The 15,048-nt window shown below is 34.0% G+C and overlaps 3 protein-coding genes across 3 annotated transcripts in view; all 3 read right to left on the reverse strand.

Annotated features, from left to right (window-relative positions):
* The window catches only part of LOC113854863 (U-box domain-containing protein 35-like), a 25,436-nt gene extending 12,018 nt beyond the window's left edge, over positions 1-13,418 (reverse strand). Inside the window, exons 1-9 of the mRNA XM_027486148.1 lie at positions 13,003-13,418; positions 12,762-12,865; positions 12,493-12,614; positions 12,046-12,264; positions 11,512-11,800; positions 11,107-11,208; positions 10,600-11,028; positions 9,534-10,289; positions 9,303-9,431 (exon numbers count right to left, since the gene is read on the reverse strand). Of these exons, the coding sequence (XP_027341949.1) occupies positions 9,354-9,431; positions 9,534-10,289; positions 10,600-11,028; positions 11,107-11,208; positions 11,512-11,800; positions 12,046-12,264; positions 12,493-12,614; positions 12,762-12,865; positions 13,003-13,198 (2,295 nt within the window). The 5' untranslated portion in view covers positions 13,199-13,418 and the 3' untranslated portion in view covers positions 9,303-9,353. The remainder of the gene's footprint in view (positions 1-9,302; positions 9,432-9,533; positions 10,290-10,599; positions 11,029-11,106; positions 11,209-11,511; positions 11,801-12,045; positions 12,265-12,492; positions 12,615-12,761; positions 12,866-13,002) is intronic.
* Positions 957-4,954, reverse strand: LOC113854864 (transcription termination factor MTERF2, chloroplastic). Its single transcript, XM_027486149.1, has 5 exons — positions 3,941-4,954; positions 3,485-3,598; positions 3,191-3,373; positions 1,859-2,076; positions 957-1,438 (listed from the first exon to the last, which is right to left on the reverse strand). Exons 1-5 carry the CDS (start codon positions 4,820-4,822, stop codon positions 1,087-1,089), a joined length of 1,749 nt encoding a protein of 582 aa, XP_027341950.1. The 5' UTR covers positions 4,823-4,954; the 3' UTR covers positions 957-1,086.
* On the reverse strand, positions 5,842-10,103 carry LOC113854865. Its single transcript, XM_027486150.1, has 4 exons — positions 8,417-10,103; positions 7,027-7,433; positions 6,701-6,851; positions 5,842-6,536 (listed from the first exon to the last, which is right to left on the reverse strand). The coding sequence occupies exons 2-4, from the start codon at positions 7,240-7,242 to the stop codon at positions 6,010-6,012; spliced, it is 894 nt and encodes a 297-aa protein (XP_027341951.1). The 5' UTR covers positions 7,243-7,433; positions 8,417-10,103; the 3' UTR covers positions 5,842-6,009.
* Positions 13,419-15,048: the final 1,630 nt, after the last annotated feature.

The following is a 15,048-nucleotide window of genomic DNA, read 5'->3' on the forward strand; positions in this document are numbered from 1 at the left end:
TTAATAAATGTTAATTAATAGTTAAAAGTTTGTTAAACAAAATATGTTAACAATTAGTTTAAATATTAAGTGAAATTAATTGAGTCATTAAATATGATTAAATAATGTGCATGAAAATATGTATATAGATTAATTTTAACTCCACATTTTTATTAGCATCTTTTGAAACGAAAAGTGAAAGGATTGATTTTGTAACTTTAAAACGAATATATGTTCTATTGAACTAAAAAAATATTTATAAATAAATATTTAAATTTAATTATAATAATTTACCCTTTTATGTCAAAATTAAATAATTTTTAACATCTTAAAACAATAATTTAAACATAGAAATTAACAGATAAATTATCATACACCCACACCTATATAATTTATACTTTTAGGTGTTAAATTTTGTAAGAATTTTTTTGTTTATATTTTATAATAAACTTTATAAATATATAAAAATAAAAAATAAAAAATATATCATATTTAATGAATATTACATTTAATTAAATTGTTTAAGGTAAATAAGTATCGAGCTGTGAGTATACTTTGCAATATTGTACTAAGGACAATGCTGAATGATATTTGTAGTAGTACATAGTAACTGACCTTATTATATGAAACTCGAGAGTTAGACGTATGTTTGTATTCACGGGTGTTAATTGAGTTGCTGAATGGGTGGTATAATAAAGGATGAAAATGGTTTTATAAATAAATGAAAATAAGTAATATTTATGAAAATTGTGTTTATAGGTTTTTGGACTCCCTGAAGTCTCATTGATAATTTAGAATATTCATAACAGAATTTTTTTGTAGATGTTCACAGGAACTTCGTCATTTTCATGCAGTATGTGTTATGTTCTGAGTTATTTTTCTTGTGTTGACAATTTTAGGTTTTTTTCCCCCATAAAATGGGTGTTTGAAGATTGCACGTCGGTTCGTGGAGAGAAAATCTAATACCGCGTGATGAATTTTTTTCTTCTTATTGAAGAGGGTATTTCTTTCTTTTCTGAATGATTACATGGGACACAAGATTATGTTGGAATAAATATAATTTCTACAATGGGAATAACATCTAAAAATACAGCACTATTATGATATTTACAGGCTATCATTAGAAGAAGGCACAGGAGGATAAACGAGCATCCTTCCGACATCCATAAATTCAGCAGCAAATTCTTCATCATTTTTTCCCAGCATATCCTTTAAACTACATTTGATATTCCTTCCTTTCAACACCCAATATCTGGGCTTTATCTTCTTTGCTAGTGAATAGCTAAAATACCTAGGGTAGCCCACCACATCTCTTACTGGCCTCTCCATTGAATTCACCAAGAATTCTATTTTTGGCTTCAGAACCCCATCTATACTGTACCCAAGGAGAGGAGAAAATGTGCGTACCATAAATGCAATATCTTTCTCTGAAAGCCCTAATTTCATCAAGTACAGTACCCTGCAGAACATCAACAAATCAAATTACTAGTTAAAAAACAAGATGCATGACACCTCAATCATTCAATCACTCCAGGAGAGAAGCAAGGTTCATGTTTCACTTTTCTGTTAATGCAATGCAACATTTACGAAGTGGTCATGAGGCAGCCGAAGAAACTGGAAATTTAACCTTTGTTTGGCTGCAGGTTATTTTCTTTTATTCTCCACGTCTAATAATCAGAGAAAACTGAAACTTGAAACACAGCAATACCATAGTTATACGATTCTAAAATCTAAACACTAAGAGTTACAAATAGTAGATACTCGATGCCAGAAAATGACACAAGGTGTCCAGGTAATGTACTAAATATTGATTGGGCAAGACTAAACAAGTATGATACTGGAACAACGGCAAACAAAAGATAGATGAGTCAGAACAAACCTTTGCAGTAAAGTTGTGTCAGTGTCAGAAACAAGTAATTCTGGATACTTTCTGATAACCCCACAAAGGAAAGTTTTAGAAACACCAACCCCACCAAGGAATTCAATCTTCCTCTGTAGTGTATTATTGATGCTGGCAGCAAAAATTTCAGGGCAGCGGGCAAGTATTCTCCCAACAGTTTCTTTATCAAAATCCATATTTTCAAAGAACAGAACAATCTGTAGATAACAATGAGCAAGGGTCTTGAACGGAAGATTTCTGAATATTATTTATTTCTGATAATAAAACGTTACAAGGCTATACATTATATAGACTAGACCGCTTAAAAACATTCCCCAAAAATTGCTAAAAAATTAGTTGGCAATGGCATCCCACCAATTTTTATCTAACCCATACTTACTCTATATTACTGGAAACATGACAATGTAGTTTGGGAAGTGCTGAGCCACATTGCTGCCATGGCAATGTTTTCAGGCACCAAATTCCCCAGACCAAACATCCTTCTATCTTACGCCTCTAACAATCCTCCTGGCCAATGAGATTGTCTCTTTCTTGCTCCCTGACAACAAACCAGAGAAAATTCCCCATAATATTCTACATCCTTTGAGTCATTACTCCAAGATCCCCAAAAGGTAAATAGAAATGCCAGATAAGCAAGTCTAAATGAGAGTAAACCAACCTCTCAAGACGTAAAAGGCTTCAATTATTTAAATGGTTAGAAGACTTTTCAAGGACTGGATTTCAAAAAGAAATAGTTCAATGATTACCACAAAACAAAATTCACAACTAAGAGGTTGTTGCAAAAAGTCACAATCAGCTGGAGAACCACAGGAAGGAAGAATCTAAATATCTACATTCAAATAAGCCAAACTAATCTTAATCATATTAATCTTCAAACCAGAAAGAGCATTTTTTATCATAAGATTAGAAAAATTAATAGCAAAACTATCACTACCCTCCTCTAGAAATAGTCAAAGAAAAAATAATAGCATCTATATCGTCATGAAGCAACTAAACAAAAGCTTAAGCTGTCAATTGAAGACACGTGAATACTTTTATACTTCTATAGCCTCTCTAATACCCCGCCTCACAAAAACCCCTTAGGGCTTGAAGGGAGGACAATGGACAAGCTGCCAGCCTTGTTCTTAATTTCAACTTTCCTTATTTAGAAGAATGAGTGAAGCAGTGTTTGAAATCTGGACCACTTGGTTAATACCATGTCACGAACCTACTATCCCGAAAAGCTTATGTTGTTCAGGGAATGCAGATTTCATGCTTTTATAACATCTCTATCACATATCATAACACTTGATTGAAGCAAAAAAGAAATACCTGTAGAAAGTCTTCAGGCTTCCGCAATAGTAGTTGAGGACTTTTAGCAATAACCCGATTCAACTTTTTGCCTTGAACTCCTAGTTCTGCAAACTGATCCACCATCAACTTCAGCTTGCTAGTTGAACAACCCAATAGATGAGGCTGGCTTTCAATTGCACGGTCTATCCAAGTCGTTGGAACCTATAATGAAGCATGCCATTATTAGTCCGGTGCTTATATAAATCATTCTATCAATCAAACTAATGAAGATGACAAACGGACACGAGCACTCATGACACAACAGAATCTTACCTTCAAAGAGTATAAAAAGGCAAGGACCTCCGTGTAATTCCTTTGAATGCTCGTAGATAGAATCCAAGGATATTTTAGCAACAACTTAGCATAATCTTCATCCACGATATCAATCTAAAAAATAATATAATAGTCATTTATTAGTTCAAGGTAGAAAATGAGATTAAGATCATGTCGGCATTTAATTCTAAGTCCAAAGTACTTATCCTAGCAAAAGAGAGGCATTTATGACATTAAAATCGCCAGCCCAATCATCTAGTGAGCAATAAAAGGGTGCACTTGGGAGAAAAGGTGTACATAAAAGAGTTAAAACATGGTAAATTGATTGCTTCGAGTTTTGAGAATGAGAAGTAAAAACTTTGACGCAAATGGAATGAAAGGGGGGAGAGACGAGTTTTAAAAAAGGAAAAAGAGAAAGCAGTGAGAAATTGAAACTAAACATTGAAGAGTGTGTACCTGGTTCAAGGAGAGGATTCTAGTTTTAAGGAGGTGCGGATTCCAGAACAGAAGAGGAGGAAAAGCCAGTATTATGTATGGGATGCGAAAAACAGGGATTCCAATGTTGTGAAGAAAATCCAGTAAACGAGCGAAGTGATCGTTTACTGATAACTGAAGAAGACGAGGAAATGATTCGATCAAGTAATGGAAAGCGGAATCTCTGGAAGCCAAAATATTTAGACCACCACGTCTCGCTTCAACCTTTTCCAAAAAGGACAAAGTGTGTTGCAGATCTTCGTCAATGGAAATAGATAAGTGGCGCATCATGAGGCGAGTATTTTTAATGAATAAGCGAAAGTAATCACAATCATCAAGATCGGCAGAAAATAAGAGTTGCTTCATACGCGTAACCTTGTTTATCAGAGACGGGAGGGTGTCAGCAGAAAGATACCTGGCCACATTCATAGACGAAGAAAGACTCAAGCCCAAAGTCTCTAGGTACGCTACTTTCCCTTTCTCTCCTTTTTTAGTCGCAATATTAATAATCTTCTCCTTGAAGCTCAACCCTGCAATTTGCTCATCCCACTGCTCCAAATCCCTCACCCCTTCCACCAACATCTTCACATATGCGCGTGACTTTGACGCGATCCACACTGAATTCTCCTCCGACACCCCCAATTCTTCTAGATAACTTGAAACTGCCTTACCAGCCTCCTCCACTTCCCATTCCGAGATTGCCTCCCCCGAACCACAACGCCAATTTCGTCGTCGTCTTTTTCTTCTTCTTCTTCCATCTTCAATTGGAGGATGCTTCCATATCACGCATTTATTCACCTCCATCTTGTGTGCAAACGCAACTGGGACTGGAAGAAACCAATTTCTGTGAATTTGAACCAACATCTTCACATTACCGCTATTTCTTTTCTTTCTCTCTCTCAAATACTTATGCCATCACCCTCTCGACTGTCTACTCTCATGTCCTGAAGCCTTAAAACAATATAAATCTTAAACCCTACGAGACGGGAAACAATTATCCATCACAACTGCTAAGGAAACACTTCTTTTAAATATATTTTTATTAATTAAATTTTATAATAAATTTCAAAAATATAAGTAAAAATTATTAAATTAAAATACGAGATATAATTTTTTTTTTATTTTTCGATGAATCTTAACTTATATTAAAATAGATTAATATTTATTTTATTTTTTAAATCAATTCAAAATATATAATAAATATATTAGCTAAAAATTATCCATCCTCATATTGTTTATAAATAAATGAATAATAAATTCTTTAAATAATTTTTTATATTAAATATTTTTAATTTAAAATTTAATTACTATTTTAATATGTATTTAATGACATGCGATCAAAATTTGTATTTAATAATTTTTTATTAAAAATGTACAATAATATTAAATATTATAGTGTGTCTTTGTATATATATTAAAATTAAATTCTAATATATTATATTATATTTAAAAAATAAAAAATTTATAACTTCAATTGATCATAATTAAAATTTAATTTTTTAAATATAATATGTCATATTAATAAAAATAATATATTTTAATTTGAATAATTGCTTTTAATTTTAAAAGTTATATATCTTTGATATTATATAAAATATTTATAAAAATAAAATAACTCTATCCTTTAAAAATTTATTTAAATACACAATGTATCTTATAATTAATTTATTTACAAATTAATTTCTATTAAACTATTTTAATTCTTATAAAGCGTCGTTAAAAAGGATGTAACTGGATGAAAATAATTTTTATTAAATATATTATAATAACAAAAACATAACAAAACATTTGTTTAAAAATTAAAACTTAATTTTTTTACGTACAACAGTAAACTATGATATTAATCCTACTCAATTGAAAGGTTCATCAGAACAGTGTTTTAAAAAAAATTTATATTGACCTTTAAAATATACGTTCAGTCATATTAGTCTTTAAGACAGATAACCATTAATTGCACTAATAAAAGTGTAAAGTTAAATGGAGATATAAACTCGACTTGGAATGACACATTAAGTAAACATGCGTCTAAGTTAAACAGAACTAGGAACATTTCAGGTCCAAGTTCCTTTGAGAAAAGCGGTGGTAGATGCAGCTGCAGCATCTCCAAATATGTTGAGGAGATCAGAGCAGGATGGATCTTGTTCTCCTTCCGTCAGAAGGTCAAGACCCAACTCGTCTTCAATGTGGTCAGAGGCAGATATGAGCAAGAATTCGCACCCTTCATAGTTGAGAAAGTCAGGAGGATCGGCGGGGACGAACTTGACATGCCCCAGCAGACCTTGCAGGTGGGCAGGGAAGACAGCCTTGCGTTTGTTTTGAAGACCCCAGCCACCTCCTTTTTCCGGGTTCTTTATTTGAATTATGAATGACCCCTCGCGCTCAATGTTTAGTGATTCCTGGGGTTCCTTCTTTTCACCTTCAGCTGGAAATTCTAGCTTGTAGATCAAATGAGTGTGCCTTCTTTTCCTTTCCTCCCCCTTGTGTCTTATAATGCGGTATATGCCTTCTCCCACAGCTCTAGCACCACTAGTATGTCTGTGTCCTCTGGCTGAAGTTGAACTTGAACTTTCATACTCCTCTGCCACCAATGCCATATATCATTTATATTACTCCCATGTTATTGTAATTAATTAATGCAACCAAGAGCATCAGCTGAGCTACAATTCTTTCTAGGAGTCATGCAAAAATATTGACGTATGATTAATGTAAATCTCTAATCTTAATTAGGTATAAGCACTTCACCTCCTCTAAGGGCAGTCTTCACACGGTCTGCATTTGTTGTAACAATCGCCACAAAACCCCAATAAGGTTGGGTTTTCTCGCTCGGATCAGGGAGTCTTTTACGTCCCATTACCATTAACCGAAATAATGATTGCTCTTCAATATTTACTTCCTACACACACACGGTTCAAAATATATATTGTTATTAAGATTATACACTGCTTATTCATCATGTTCCTTTATTTTAAGATTAAAAATTAATCACCACAAGACATCAACCAAATTCAACCACCAGCCGGCTACCAATTTGTGTGCTTAATTTCTATTTTTACCAACGACTCCCGTACCTGGCTGCCATATCCCCCTTTCTTGGCACCTTGGTTCCCCTCATCCAGTTCTTGCTTCTCTTCTACCGCCCTCTCACCAGATTCAGGCTGCATGATAATGTAGAGACGCTGGACATCGTCAACACTGTGAGCTTCTTCCTTGCTAACTTTAGGCCGGTAGAAGAAAAATATCTCTCCTCTTTCCTGCATTAATTTCGCCGCAGCCAGAGGATTCATCCGTACACTTCAATCTTTATGATATAAGGTAATTACATTTGAAAAAAAGATGGAAAAGCAATACAAATTTTCAATACGTACTCCACAAGCGATAGACAAAAAAGAACCTGAATTTCAACTCCGGGTTCTGGTCGGGTCTTCTGCTCTTGGCCTTGTCCCATTGTTCCTCTTACAGAGATTGCATATCTTTCCTACAGATAGATTAAAAACAACGGAGGGAGGTTTCTTAGTTCTGCATCTTACATGGAAAGAAAGGAAAAATTATATTCATTCATCAATTTTATAGTAAAAAAGAAAAGATGAAAAGTAAAATGATTGATGATATAAAAAGTAATACAATTAAAAAATATATAAAAATAATAACAGGACACGTCGCTGAAACGAGAAACTTCTCCCTTGGGCGTAGGCTGTCTCCCAAAGCCATCTGTAGGAGCATATATTTATATTTATGCATATAATGCCACGTTGTTAGAGTACCAGTGCCCACTGCCGAGAGTTTCTATCTCTATAAGGTATAACAAGTTAAAAACTAATAAGAAAGCAACGATGCATCAAACTGAAATACTCAAACTGTAAAGCGATTTGACAAGTAAAAGAAAGGAACTTTAAAAAATATTGATGTTCACATTTTTATGATGCATCTTCGACCCCACACCTATTAAAATTTTAGGCTGTTGTGTTCATAACTTTTTTCTGGTGATCTTCTCATACTTCTATCAAAGTGGAAAGCCTCGTACTTATATTAGTTGATCCTCTCCCCCGCTGTAATTGTCTACTCTACATTTTCCATTATCTTACTAGGCCAGTACAAATTCTGCAGATAAGATTTATTTTTCACTTTGCATAATAATTAAGAGGTAATTAACTACATGTGTTGTTTAAAGTTTGAACATATTTCATGTGGCTGTTGCCGTTGTTTCTTTGCGATCGTGTTCTTCAGACTTGAGTACTTCACATTATATTCCATACAAGGTGATCCATTCCTTGTATTTAGAAAGGCATTTAATTGCTGAGCCCTACGCAATTTGCTCCATCTGTAGGTGCCTAGATGTGCTCTATGGGAGAAGACAATCTCTCAGCAAGGACCTATTTCAAAATTTTTCATAATATTTCTACAAAGAATTATAATAAAATTAAAAGTTTGAACTGGTTAGTGATGAACCACACAAGATACCTTATCATAAGCAAATTTGGGAATAACATCGAAATGCTTTAAACCATTCATTACCGAGTGACCATGCCTAGCTTAGGATTGCAAGAGAGTTAGCTTCTCCGTAAACGTGCATCCAACGAATTTCATCTAGAGCAGCAGCTACAATTTTTTGTTTCAGATTGATGACAGCCTTTCTGAATAAATTGGATTGCTAACAAGATTACAGAATGAACCAAGAGAAACCTTTATCTCTAAAGTTTAGCCTCGAAAATTGAGCAGCTACCCTGCAGAATGCAAATAAAAGCAACTAGAAAAGCTCCCCGATGGTCACGCATAACACCACCGCAGGCAGCAGTTAATCTTAATCCAGCGAATCATCATTCTGTCATACCCTTTCTCCTTCAACATAAAAGCTTTATTGCATTCTAACACGGCTCCAACTGTCGTATAAATTGAACAGTGACAGATCCGGTTTGGTGGCCCTATTTTCTATAGGCACTACAGCATGTGCCAGAGGAACACTTCTACCATTCTCTGCGGTAAAACGAAAACGTTGTATTCTTCAATTCCTTGTATGCTGTGTAACTTCAATTTGCATACCATACCTGACGGAGCCCAGGCGTTGGTTATTACATAGCAATGAAAACTGATGATGCTGCATTAAAAAAAAGAAAGAAAGAAAAACAGTACATATGACGGCAGAAGCAAAATTGTCGTATTTGTCGTCAGAGTATTGAAGTTGGACGATTTATATTCTCTAAGATATTTACATAATACAAAAATTCCGAATTATCACTTGCCCGCTCTATCTATGTTTATCACCCCACACATCCGAAAACCCAATGTTTTCATTTTGTATGCTGTACATCATCATATTCACAATGATGACTAATTTCATCGGAAAAACTTTTTCTAAGCCGGAAAAACTTGCTTTAGTTCAGATGCCCCCTGCACGAGTTTAAGATTTTCCTTCTGTGGGCGTGGATGGAGCTGATGAGCTTCCCGAATGTACAAGCCGCGGATCGCTCATCACATCCTGCAAAATGATCTCAACAAAATCATGGAATTGGAAGCCTAGCCTAGTAGCATCATAAATAAACACAAAAAATTATTATGATTTCAGAGAATTTAAAGAGACCTGTGGCACGGAAGATTGACTGTGGTTGGGGGAAGGTGCATTACATCCTAAAAAGATGGGTATCATCATCTTTTCTTCGGCAAACTCTCTCAACTTATCCAGCTCTGGAAGCACTACTTTCCCAAGGTCTGGCCTATCTTTTCGCCTGAGTTCCGCACACTTGACTGCTATGTTTGCAAGGCACAAGGCTTGTTCAAGAGGCCAATCAGTGACAGATGGGTCTAGCATTTCTGCAAACCTGCCCTTCTCTATAGACTCTTGACCACGGTGAGCCAATCCTATTGGAGGCCTGCCTGTCAATAATTGAAGAAAAATGATCCCCAGAGAATAAACATCCGACTTGACACCAAGCATTCCTGTTTGCTGATACTCAGGATCAATATAACAGAAAGTTCCAGCTGCTGATGTCATGCGGCATTGTGTTACATTTTCTGCTACAGCTGGGAGAAGCCTTGCCAATCCCACATCGCTAATCTTACTTACGTAGTTCTGGTCTAGCAAAATGTTTCCTGGTTTCAGATCAGGATGCACTAAAGGTTCAGGCTTGGTCTGATGCAGGAATAGTAAGCCCGTGGCTATCTCTGCAGCAATTCGGAACCTCAGCTGCCAAGACAGAACACTGCTCCTCTGCTTTCGAAACAGACAATCTTCTAAGCTTCCGTTAGCCATATATTCATAAATCAATATGCCATACTCTGGACATGCTCCTAGAAGAAGCACCATGTTTGGGTGTCGCATACAGCTCAGTATGTCAATCTGCACAGGGTAACAAATTTCACCCCCACAAGATCCATATTTAGCAATTGGCATACCGTACAATTAATTTCCAGGTAATCAGTACTCAGTATTCAGTTTTGCTTTCAATTTATGCTTTTAGGTTTATCCTTAATGTCCAATACTGCCCGTTTGTGTGCGTTTCTGGAAATAATAAATTTCATTAGATTTTTAATGGTCTCATTCAGTCTCATAAAAAGATAAGCCTGGACTAGCTAGAAGTGATGGAAAAATGTGATGCAATAAAATACAAAATGTAGTTTAGAATTACTCATGTCCACTGGTTGTTCACCTCTTGCTGAAACTGTGACTTCCCTTGAGCAGCATCTGGACGTAGAACCTTGACAGCAACCGGAGTGTGATCAAGGTAACATTTATAAACAGGGCCGTAACCTCCTTCCCCAATTTTATAAGATTCAGAAAAGAAGTTTGTGGCTACTTCAATCTCCTCAATACTGTATTTTCTGTATCTCACATCAGTTTGGGCTAGATTGTCCAATAACTTCCTCATTTCCTCTGCTTCTTTAAGAGCTTTAACTTCAACACTCGCTCTTCTATGTGATTCCACCTCTGCAATTTTCTTAGCTGCTTCAGCAGTTTCCATGGCAGCTCTACATCTTGCTTTCTCTTTCTCTGCAATTGCCAGCGCAGCTTCCTGAGCCAATCGTGTCTCTCCTAATTTTTTTTCTTCCTCAAGTCTCCAGTGGTTCAGCTCCATTAACTGTAGCAAACAAAAGAATAGTACCAGTTCAAATGGCAATAATATACTTTTAGAAAATGCACTACTTTTCATATTTACCTTCTGCTGTGCTGTAAGTGCTTCTCTGCATGCTGTACTGTACATTTCCATCGTTTGCTTTAACTCAAGCTTCAGCCTCCTCATATCAGCTTCTGCTTCATCCTAAATGTTTTAGCAAAAGGAAGTGGATACGTTTAATGGACACTTATCTTTGTTTCTACTTAGGCACAGAAACATGATTTCTTGAAGATATGGTCTGTACGTGCGTGAAAAAGTAGAATTTTAAGAAGCAAATAGCATAGCTGAGTGTGCCCTAGCTAGCCATTGGATGGAACCTCTTGTTAATTGATAGAAGACATTTATAGAAATGGAGAGATACATTCTGACATAGCTATCTAAGTATATTTCGTTTTGGCAGTCAATTGAAGACCCATATAAATATATTTATAAAAAAAATGTACTCACCATGTTCTGAGATGAATATGAAAACGATGTTCTACAGCTTTCCTGTGAGAAAGACATATCTGGTGAACTGGGATCTTTGAACTTGAGACCCAATCGGGTTGATCCAAAGCTACGATCGGAGCTGGTAGAAAGTCGGGAAGTTCGGCCCGAGTCAATGCAGTCATAAACCGAGGATGACCGCCCACTGCTTGGCCTCCCAGAGCTTATAAATGACATGTCTGTATCTGACTCTGCAAAGTCCACGCATAACATTCCACTCACGCCTCTTTCTGTTCCAAGTGGAGACCTGCTTCAAACAAGGAAAAGATGTTATTGTAGGTCATATGAAGGTCAGAAAGTAAAGTATCAATCCTGATAATCAAATTTGCATGAGTTGCAGCTTAGTTTACTCTGAATGGTTTTATATAAAGGACTTACTTCATAGATTCATCCTGCGAGCTGTGAGGTTTCATTGATGTCCTGTCTGCAGCATACGTGGGATCAAAACATGATAAAAAAAAAAGCAAGTATAGATCTCGAGCTAACTGTGATCACAGAAAAAAACCTCTCAAATTCATGCGTCTAGAGGATATGACAGGTTGATTTCCATCTTGGTTATTTAGATTATGAATGTGGTTCAGAAGTGGGGATGTATGCGGAGCTGGACGAGAAGCATTCCGAACTGTGGAGATTTTCCCCTTAGAAATGACATACACAGTACAAAAGTCTGGCGCCCCCTTTGATATGCTACTTGATGTACTTGATGACTTAAATCTGGACAAAGGAAGGCCATTATAAATTAAGAAAGGTGCTCAATCTGCAGTTTTGTGCTTAGCAAAGAAGACGGCATCCACCGGAGGATATTTTTCAGCAGACATAATGCCTTTTCCTGTCCGCTAATATCAAAATTACTCTCTTCTTAAAGATAGACTAAATAGTTATGATTACGAATGCAATCTTAATTGCAGAGGTTCTGGTTAACTTGGAGATAGTGGACCTTACCTAATAAATCCATGCCTTGATGTTGCACCAACCACCAAGTTCTCAATTGCATCATGAGAAACATATTCTGTTATTGCTTTCACAACATCGGTGTCTTCAAGTAGGACATCAAGGCATTGTATCTAATAAAATTTTTAACAGCAGTAAGCAATGTGAAAATAAAAAATAAAAAAATCTTGTTCGATGTTCTCTGCTAATCTGAGTAAAAAGGAGGACGGAATTTGACGATGGTGAGAAAGTATCATTATTGTATTTGCCGTCAAACGTACATCTTTTCGTGTACAATAGCAATGGAAGGTAAGAAACAGATCCTTGGTAGTGTTATCAAGTTGGTGTCTCTGCGGAGATGCAGATGAAGTGTTGATGTTACATACTATGGCCTCACTACCCCCTGTAGCATTTAAAAAAGATAAAAAGTTACATGCACCCTTTTGCCCTAGTTTCACTCAGAATCTGGGTATCGTAAGAGATGGAAATTGATTTTTATAATTACTAAATACAAGGACATACGGGAAACAGGTGAGGATGTCCCGCGCAAAACGTGGATTAGAATAATAGTTTGACCTCTGGTAAGAAGAGTATCGGCGGCCCATTTGAGAGCGTACTGGCTTCCTTTGTCCTTATCTATAGCAACTGCCACCAATCCATTTCCCCCTCCTCCTCCCCCCTTTCTAATCCCTGATGCTTTAGGATTTGGAAGCCACATTTCTCTCTCTGTCAGCCTCTGCACCTCTCATATCATCTCCATCATCCCCACATTCATTTTAAAATTACTCTTCATATTCATTCTTATTTTTCTGTGCAAGCATAATAACCATCCCATTAAGTATCACAATCGTTATACACAATACTTCTTAACCGAATGTCCAAAACGATTTATAGAAAACTATCCCTGATTTATGGGCAATCAATCAAATTTTTCTTTTCTTATCCTATCAGTTACAGAGGCAACACAAAAAAGGAAATCGGTACCACAATAAAAAATCAGTGCCAATAATAGACCACTTGTACTACCTTCCCTGAAGTAAAGAAAAATACTTGTTTAGAGTAGGATACCATTAACAAATATCTACTCGGAGTAACCATTTTTTAGTTGCAAGCATGCCAACATTTTAAAGGACTTTTTAAATGTATTTATGTTATGCATAACTAAATTGTTGAATTGGAGAGTTACAACGAATATGTAAATTGTTTTTTATAGTATCCATAAATTAATTTTATTTTTTCTAATATAATATTAGATGGCATCTATAAATTAATTCTAAGGCTCCTTTATTACAATGTCGCTTGATTTATTTTTTTTACCCAAGTTCTTCCACTACAATGCTACATGGCATTTTTTTTATTTATATTTTATTATTTTTTATTTATTTCATTAACACGCTGCTTGATCTTTGGCATTATAACCTTTTCAATTCATTTTTTACACTTATAAATTTAAAAATTGTTTTTAAGATTTTTAAGATAAAAAAGAAAAATACAACAATTTTAACAAAATAAAAAATTATTATTATAAGCATTAAATAGAAAAAAAATATTAATATAATGCACAGCATAAAGATATTGTTTATTTTGATATCATTTTATTTGATTAAATATTAAATTTCTTATAAATAAATATTTTTAATTAATTTTTTCACTACAATATTACTTTACACTTTTTCATATTTTAAAGTTTAATACTTTATTTGTATTTTATTATTATTTTAATATTCTAATCATTTTTAATGTTTTTCATTAAAGAACTATAAAAAATAAAAAATATACTAAATAATATATTTTGTAATTTTAAGATAATTTATATTAATTCATTCATTCAAAAAAATGTTAAGATAAATTATAAATTATTTTATAATATTATTATATTTAAAATTATTAATAATATAAAAATAAAAATGTTACTTATGTTATTAACCTTTACAATATATTGATACGAAATATAGTTAGTACTAGCTATGGTACCAATAAATTTGAAAAGGTATTTTATATCCTTTTCAGATTAACGATTGTGAATTTGTAATTTTTCTAATATATTAAAAATAAAAGAGTATTAATATCTTTTTTAACTAAACTATTAACTCACTCTGGAGATTTTACCTTCTTCTTACTACATGCTTGGGTGGTTAACGGAATGAATTGTAAATTAGTTAGTAGCATGTTTATAAAAATTATTAATAATATATTTACTTTTTTATAAATATTTTTATAATTAGATAAAATTTATTAAAATTTAAAAAATATTAATTTTAAAAAATATAATTTTTGTAAAGTTTAATTAAGAATAAAAATTGTATTAAAAGAATGTATTGCTAATATATTTTAGTAGTTGAAATCAATTTTGAGAAAATTTTATAGTGATTATATATCATATAAAAGGAAGTATATAATATAATATTAATGTCCATGTGTTTTATTGAATTTTTTGAAAGAATATATTAATTTTGTGGTAAAATACTTATTATTAAATATTTTATGAATAGAGAAAAAGAATGTGAACTGTTTTTTAAGAGTAAGTAAATATATTTTATTTTTTTATTAATTATATAATTAGTGTAA

This window comes from Abrus precatorius, unplaced genomic scaffold (genome assembly GCF_003935025.1).
Source record: "Abrus precatorius isolate BTA unplaced genomic scaffold, Abrus_2018 Scaffold11, whole genome shotgun sequence".
NCBI lineage: Eukaryota > Viridiplantae > Streptophyta > Magnoliopsida > Fabales > Fabaceae > Abrus > Abrus precatorius.

What these genes read in the sequence shown, in the direction of transcription:
- LOC113854864 (XM_027486149.1), bottom strand. Translation starts at nt 4,822, where the DNA reads ATGTTGGTTCAAATTCACAGAAATTGGTTTCTTCCAGTCCCAGTTGCG. An exon ending in AGCCTGAAGACTTTCTACAG is followed by an intron (nt 2,077 to 3,190) that starts GTATTTCTTTTT and finishes TGTTATCTACAG; the next exon opens with ATTGTTCTGTTCTTTGAAAA. An exon ending in GACACAACTTTACTGCAAAG is followed by an intron (nt 1,439 to 1,858) that starts GTTTGTTCTGAC and finishes GATGTTCTGCAG; the next exon opens with GGTACTGTACTTGATGAAAT.
- LOC113854865 (XM_027486150.1), bottom strand. Translation starts at nt 7,242, where the DNA reads ATGAATCCTCTGGCTGCGGCGAAATTAATGCAGGAAAGAGGAGAGATA. An exon ending in AAGGGGGATATGGCAGCCAG is followed by an intron (nt 6,852 to 7,026) that starts GTACGGGAGTCG and finishes GTGTGTGTGTAG; the next exon opens with GAAGTAAATATTGAAGAGCA. An exon ending in GAAGACTGCCCTTAGAGGAG is followed by an intron (nt 6,537 to 6,700) that starts GTGAAGTGCTTA and finishes CATTGGTGGCAG; the next exon opens with AGGAGTATGAAAGTTCAAGT.